The following is a 6,915-nucleotide window of genomic DNA, read 5'->3' as shown; positions in this document are numbered from 1 at the left end:
ATAATTATTTTAAAAAATAGATTTGAGAGAATTTTGGAAGGAAATTGAGAGGAAATTAAAATTAAATATGAGTTTGAGAGAATTTTGGAAGGAAATTGAGAGAATTTTGAAAGGAAATTGAGAGGATTAGAGAGGAAAAATTAGATAGGATTTGTTTGTGAAAAAAAAAAGGGGTGGGGGGTATTTATATATATATTTTTGACCGTTGGGGTACTGTACACGCGCGGAGGACATCGCGTCCACGTCAGCAGGTCGCGCTGACGTGGACGCGATGTCCTGTCATGTACCCTGACATCGCGCTGACGTGAGCGCGATTTCCATTCCAGTAAATAATCAAAAAATCGGCCCATTTCGATAAATTTTGAAAAAAAAAAGGCTTTTTCTGGTAAATTCCCCTCCTTTTTAACCCTTTTGTTCATATATAAGTTGACAGTTTTAGCAATCTGACATCTAGAGGCCAAGCAAGGTACCATATGGAGTTTTCAATTTTCATTACATATATAAATTACGATATAACTCTTGCATTACAGGAGCTCAGATCGTGTATTAATTTTGGGTTTCCATCAAAATCCTAAGCAAGCTGTAACTTTATATAAAATTAAGATGGATTTAGGTCTTAGCAATGCATGACATTAACAAAAACCATTTAAGCCCTAGAGCTCAAGCTAACATAGACTAGTTTGTATTTGACATGATCCAAACCACAATGTCAACTGGTTTATATACTGTTCACGCTTGTATGAACAAAGGGCATTCAATTTCAAAGCCCCCACTTAAGTCTAGCAACATCCACCTTTCTTTATGGCTGATACATCATCTTTCGATCCGACATTGATCATTTGGCCTTTTGGCAAAGTTGCTTGGATGTTTCCACCTTCAAGAGCTTTCTTGCTTACAACATGATAAATCTGGGTCAGCACTTCAGTGAATGCACTCTCAATATTGAGAGACTCCGGTGCGGATGTTTCCATGAAATAAGTTTTCTCTTTTTCGGCGAAAGCTTTGGCATCTTCGGTCAAAACTGCTCGCAAGTGACGCAAGTCCGACTTGTTCCCGAGCAGCATAATCACGATGCTGCCATCGGTGTGATCTCTAAGTTCCTTGAGCCACCTTTCTATGTTCTCAAAGGTAACATGACGGGTGGCATCGTAGACTAGTAAAGCACCAACAGCCCCACGGTAGTATGCACTGGTGACTGCACGATATCTTTATCCAAAAGAAAGGAAAAGAAATTATCCATTTTGCAAGAAGCCAAAAAAAAAAAGAAAAAGAAAAAGAAAAAAAGAAACCCAGATCACGATCTGCTGTAAGGAAAAAAAATGGAAGTGGAAAGAAAGAAGAAACCTTTCTTGGCCAGCGGTGTCCCAAATCTGAGCTTTGACAACCTTATCCTCGATAGTAATGCTACGAGTGGCAAACTCAACCCCAATAGTAGACTTGGATTCAAGGCTAAACTCGTTTTTGGTAAATCTAGACAAAAGGTTGGATTTCCCAACACCAGAGTCGCCGATCAGGACAACCTTAAACAAGTAACCATAGTCATCATCAGCTCTGTAAGCTCCCATTGCTCTTTCTCTTTCTCGTGTTTTCTTTTGTCCTTGGATGTTGTCTTCAATTGAAAACAAAGTATTTAAAAATGAAGATAAAAACAAAAGAAAAAGGAGAAACACGCTTTAGTTTTGGTGTTTTGCTTGTTATTTGGGTAAATTACTTGCATTTTACGGTTGGCATTTTCTGTTTTAGAATCTGTCTGGGTTTGGGAACTGAAGAACAAAGAATGAAACAGCTAAACGCTTGAGGCAAATGGCTAATATTACAACGGCTGCTGCTGGCTGGGTTTACCCAATTTTAACCTTTTTTTTTTCTTCACGTCAGTTTCGAGGGTAAAAGGTTAGTTTTGTAACAGCGTTACTAACAATTTACACATTCAAAATAGCTGTCCCTTGCGACTTTTCCGTCTACTGTTTTTTTTTTTTTAAATTTACAAACCAACTAACATAATCAAATATAATCTCTACGAATATATTTTTAAAAATAATACATAATAATCAATTAATCCATTTCTGTTAATAAAATTTTAAATTCTTTAACCGTTTTGTTTTATGAACGGCCTACCACGATTGGTTCCGTTTTCTTAGCTCAGGTAAAAATGAAGCGTACATTATCAAACTACATGTTCTTTCTTGTTCTTGTTCTTGTTCTTGTCCTTGTCCATCTCACTTTCTGTTTTTGTTTTGTTTGATCATATGTACAAAATTTGATTAGTTAACTTCACAGGGATAAATTTTGACAATTTATTGGAAACTCAGTTAAATTAAAACGTTGGCTGTCAATTGTCGTTCATGCTTTCTCAATCATTTAAGTATATACTCGTCTTTATCAAATACTTTTCCATCATTTTACCACATGAATCTGTGATGTATTTAAAAATTTGATAATAAAAAAGAAGAAGAGATAAATGTCAAATTTGTAAGACTAAAAAAAATACACTATCTAGTAAAATTTATTTATTATTCTCTTTTCCATTCTTAAAGTTTTGATAAGATTGAACAGGATTCCCGGGAACAAGAGTTCAAACAGTTGGAGTACTCCATTGAACTTTAATCTAAATTATTGCTCAGAAAATTACAAACATATCAAAATATAGCTTATCACAAAGATGATTACAAAAATAAAAACAAAAACTATTTCTTTCAGTAATCAATTACAGCATTTTTTAATGGATATCCTTTATATTCATATGGAATTTAAGTAAAAAAAAAAAAAAGGTATAGCAGAAAATATATTTTCTGCAATTGAGTGTAATGTTGATTGAGACTCAAAGGAAAACACATGATCTTTTCTTGTGAGGCTTCCTCTTTGGCTTTGGTGGCCTCAGTGCTACCTTTATTGCAGTATCGAAAACAGCCTTCACATTCTGAACATTAAACACCAAATGCAATAAGAAAATATTATTATGAACTTCTTTTTTGGGATGAAGGGTACATAGAAACGGGGTACCTCTTGGGTTTTGGAACTGCATTCAATGTAACTAACTGCTCCTATAATTTTCTTTAGTTCCTCCCCCTGCTCATAGAGTTTCCAGTAAATTATGTATACTTGAACTTCAGTGTAAGTATAGGAGGATCATATCCTCGTACTCATGCTCGGGAACACTTGAGTCCCCCAATAGTTGATATTAACTTACTTGAGAAGTTGTTATTGCCGTTGCTCCTGGATGATCACTCAAGAACTGTTTGTCATCTCGCAAATCTGCAGTTAGTTAGCGTCTAACGTAAAACAGGATTATACCCAAAAAAGAGAAAATGGAAGGCAGAATTGAATAATATAAAGAATGATCTACGCTTGTAATATGGAGTTGTATCCGACATATATTTGGATATGAATTTGGAGTTGTGACCCTCAAAGAATCCTCCAAGTACATGAAAAAGATTCATATCCGTATCCAACACATAACATGGATCGTAACCATACATTCCAGGAAAAATGAACTAAGATGTTTATGTATGACCAAATACCCTGAAATTCAGAGTTAGGTGCCCAAGAATATACATGTAGCAACAAGCACAACAGGGAACTTACCTAGTTTGGTTCCAACAAGCACAACAGGGACATTAGGAGCATAATGTCTTAGCTCGGGAATCCACTGTTAGTCAACAATTAGGTAGTTTTGTCAAGTGAACACAATGAAGAAAACTGTAAGAATAGAAGCATGGAAGCAAAATTGACCTTTTTGTAGACGTTTTCATAACTGGCCTTGCTAATAAGGGAAAACGCAAGCAAAAACACATCAGCTCCTCTGTAACTCAAAGGTCTTAGCCTGTTGTAGTCTTCCTGCCCTGCAATTCACAAAATTACACCATTGCTTTCAATGATGAGTGACTTTTAACATAAATGATGGAAATCTGGGATTTTCATTAAGTTACTTACCGGCAGTGTCCCATAAACCAAGGTTGACCGTGCTGCCGTCGACCACCACATTGGCGCTAAAGTTGTCAAAAACTGTAGGAACATAATCCTACAGAAAAAGAAGGAAAAGGCATTGCATTATTATCACATTTGATGAGAAAATCCATCACATCACATAACATCCATGAAATGTTGGTCGATAGTACGGTGGGGAAAGTATTGCTCGTATAGGAGATAAGCATGCAAGTCTTTCCCACAGCTCCATCCCCAACGGTGACGCACTTGATGAACCTTGCGGTGCTCATTATCTCAGTGCTGGGACCTTAGAGCTTGTTCCAATGAAGAAAATGGAGGCTAAGGGGGGGGGGGGGTTTAACAACCTGCTACAATCCCATCACCCAACTTTAACCATTAGCGTATCGGATATGGAATGGAATGATTGCAGGGTGGGGTTTCTTGTCTTTAAGTGCAAGGATATGGCTACAAATAGGTGAGTAAAGTAGGTTTGGTGCCGCTCTTAATTACTTTGTTTTAAGTGTTGGGGAAGGGAGAGGCCATAGGGACAAATGATGATCATTATAATTTTGTAAGAAACAAATTGTTTTAGTCTTTCATTTGTACAGCTAATATGCCACACTTCAAAATTTATAAAATTATAAATTAATAACGTACGATAAAATTAGTTTTATTTTTCAAAAATAATAAAATTTTGATTTAATCATTCTAAAAATATAAATATATAATTTAATAATAAATTTACATTTTAATTTTTTAAAAATATATAATTTAATCATGACCTCTAAAATTATTGTTGACTTCACTTCTATACGAGACAATTATATAATATGATTATTGTATAAAACAATTAAAATTTAAAATTATACATAAAAAATCAAGATGATATGAATACACAAAAATGTTAAAATTAATATAATACATTTTTAGTTTAACAAAACTAATATAAATATAAGAATATAACAGGAGAAAATAGGAAAATACGCAAATTGCATACAAAGATACTCATAATGAACTGCAATTGAGACAGTAAATCATGGGTGATCCATTTTAATTATCCGCTAGTTCGATGAGACCAGTAATTCTCATTGGACTTGTAAGTACCACTGATAAATTTTATTCTTTTTAAAAAATAAAAATAAAAAGGATTAATATATTTTTAAAAAAGTGGACGTAGTTAAATTTTGTAACTTGAATTTTTGAAAAGTTTTATCAAGAAATAAAATGTTGATTTTAGGCATGATGATAGAAAATGAAAATATGTATTTGAATAATATTCAAATTCGTTAATATTATGATATTTTAGTAAGAATATAAAAAATAATTCATTACAACTCATTATTAATAATTTATCATCATATATATATATACTTTAATTACATTATTCAATCATTATATAACATATTAGTTCATTAACATATATCATCATTTCAATCATTCAGTCTTATATTTTCATTTCTATCGCATTACATATTACCATTCATTCAATTCCTTTGTTGTTAAACACTACTCCACCAAAACACACGAGATTGCTTGTTCGAGCGATAACTCCAATACACACCTAAGCACCAAAGAGCTTGTAGGCATCATATGTCATAAGACATTACATCCCTCTCCAGAACACACCAAGGTCTCTGTAGAGACAATTAGTAACAATGGTCTCCGTAGAGACAAACCTCGGTAATCCGCAACAAATGCTGGATTCCAGTATAAACAATGAATTCTCCATAGATTAGTATCATCACATACCATATCTCGTACTGCGTGCAAATAATGCTATTGGCATGCCAATTGTATCCTATCATTTCTTATGTTCATCCGGGCACATTTAACACATTAGTTCATTTCTTTACAATTCAATCATTTTCTCACCTTTTTATCCTAATTCATATACAATTCAAAATACATTCACACAAGATAAATTTATAATTCAAACACATACATTAGATTTGCATATATAACTTTACCATATGAAATCACCTAAAAAAACGATAGCAAACGAGGTGTCGAGGACTAATTTGTAATTTTCTCTTTTCCTCGATTATCTACCGGTTGATTCAAATCTTGATCTATTCAGTAATTCATTTCAATTTATCAATTTCAATCACTTATACTATCTCATTCCATGTATATGACATATTACTTTCACTTTTCACAATTTCTCTAAAGTTTTACATTTTATTCAATTTAGTCCCTAAAATCGAAACAATCATATCTTTCACATTTAATCCCCATTTTGCAATTTGATTTCAATCACATCATTTTGCAACTCCCTAATATCTATAATTAAATAAATTTCATGTTAATTTCAAATTATTTTTATTTTAGTCATTATACTTAAAACTAGCATTTAAACTTTATAATTCAATCTTTTTTCATTTCTAAGCTTAAAAGCTAACATTTGAACACCAAAAGCTTCAAAAGTCATCAATGGTAACTTTTATAAACTTTAACGGTTTTATGAATTAATACTTGAGTTAGTTAAATTAAGCTACAACGATATAAAAAACATAAAATTTACGGAAAATGAATTTTAGAATCACTTATGTGCAAAGATTGAATGCAATTTTTGAAGCTCTCAATTCGTCCTTCAATGGTGATATTCTGTGGAGAAGATGAGAATGAAACTCGTTCTCTTTCTTTCCATTTTTTTCTTTTAATTAATGTCTTAATTTCATTAATTTATCATTAATTTTTAACAAAACAATTGTTAAAATCATCACCAACCATCCATACTAATATATTATGGTCTAATTGCCATTTAAATCCTTGAATAATTTCTGTTTAATTCTTTTAATTAATAAAAATCAATAGAGATTAACTTTTATAGTTTTTCGATTTAGTCCTTATGCCTTATGCCTTAATTACTAATCGTTCAATAAAATTACTAGAGCAAAAATCAATATAACACTATAATACACTCGTAATTATTAATAAATAATATTTACTGACTCGATCATTGAAAATGAGATTCCAAAACCATAATTTTCG

General features: G+C 32.5%; 2 protein-coding genes and 1 long non-coding RNA gene across 3 annotated transcripts; 1 reads left to right on the top strand and 2 right to left on the bottom strand.

Annotated features, from left to right (window-relative positions):
- Window positions 1-474: 474 nt before the first annotated feature.
- LOC107941186 (ras-related protein RABA1f) lies at window positions 475-1,746 on the bottom strand. The gene is made up of 2 exons (XM_016874736.2): window positions 1,345-1,746; window positions 475-1,206 (listed from the first exon to the last, which is right to left on the bottom strand). The coding sequence occupies exons 1-2, from the start codon at window positions 1,563-1,565 to the stop codon at window positions 780-782; spliced, it is 648 nt and encodes a 215-aa protein (XP_016730225.1). The 5' UTR covers window positions 1,566-1,746; the 3' UTR covers window positions 475-779.
- Window positions 1,414-1,961, top strand: LOC107941187 (uncharacterized). The gene is made up of 2 exons (XR_001695558.2): window positions 1,414-1,553; window positions 1,744-1,961. It is a non-coding gene; the product is annotated as an uncharacterized lncRNA (long non-coding RNA).
- A 619-nt stretch (window positions 1,962-2,580) lies between these two features.
- LOC107941191 (rac-like GTP-binding protein RAC13) lies at window positions 2,581-4,362 on the bottom strand. Its single transcript, XM_016874739.2, has 7 exons — window positions 4,116-4,362; window positions 3,931-4,018; window positions 3,730-3,839; window positions 3,583-3,646; window positions 3,188-3,252; window positions 3,001-3,066; window positions 2,581-2,917 (listed from the first exon to the last, which is right to left on the bottom strand). Exons 1-7 carry the CDS (start codon window positions 4,212-4,214, stop codon window positions 2,819-2,821), a joined length of 591 nt encoding a protein of 196 aa, XP_016730228.1. The 5' UTR covers window positions 4,215-4,362; the 3' UTR covers window positions 2,581-2,818.
- Between the last annotated feature and the right edge of the window lie 2,553 nt (window positions 4,363-6,915).

The sequence above is a fragment of the Gossypium hirsutum genome, chromosome D06 (assembly GCF_007990345.1).
Source record: "Gossypium hirsutum isolate 1008001.06 chromosome D06, Gossypium_hirsutum_v2.1, whole genome shotgun sequence".
In the NCBI taxonomy this organism is placed as follows: domain Eukaryota; kingdom Viridiplantae; phylum Streptophyta; class Magnoliopsida; order Malvales; family Malvaceae; genus Gossypium; species Gossypium hirsutum.
Note: the sequence above shows the minus strand (reverse complement) of the source record. Positions and strands in the feature narration are given on the sequence as shown.

Coding starts and splice junctions, on each gene's coding strand:
- LOC107941186 (XM_016874736.2), bottom strand. CDS start 1,565: ATGGGAGCTTACAGAGCTGATGATGACTATGGTTACTTGTTTAAGGTT. Junction 1,207..1,344: donor GACACCGCTGGCCAAGAAAG/GTTTCTTCTTTC, acceptor TTTTGGATAAAG/ATATCGTGCAGTCACCAGTG.
- LOC107941191 (XM_016874739.2), bottom strand. CDS start 4,214: ATGAGCACCGCAAGGTTCATCAAGTGCGTCACCGTTGGGGATGGAGCT. Junction 3,647..3,729: donor ATGAAAACGTCTACAAAAAG/GTCAATTTTGCT, acceptor GTTGACTAACAG/TGGATTCCCGAGCTAAGACA. Junction 3,067..3,187: donor CGGCAATAACAACTTCTCAA/GTAAGTTAATAT, acceptor CTCTATGAGCAG/GGGGAGGAACTAAAGAAAAT.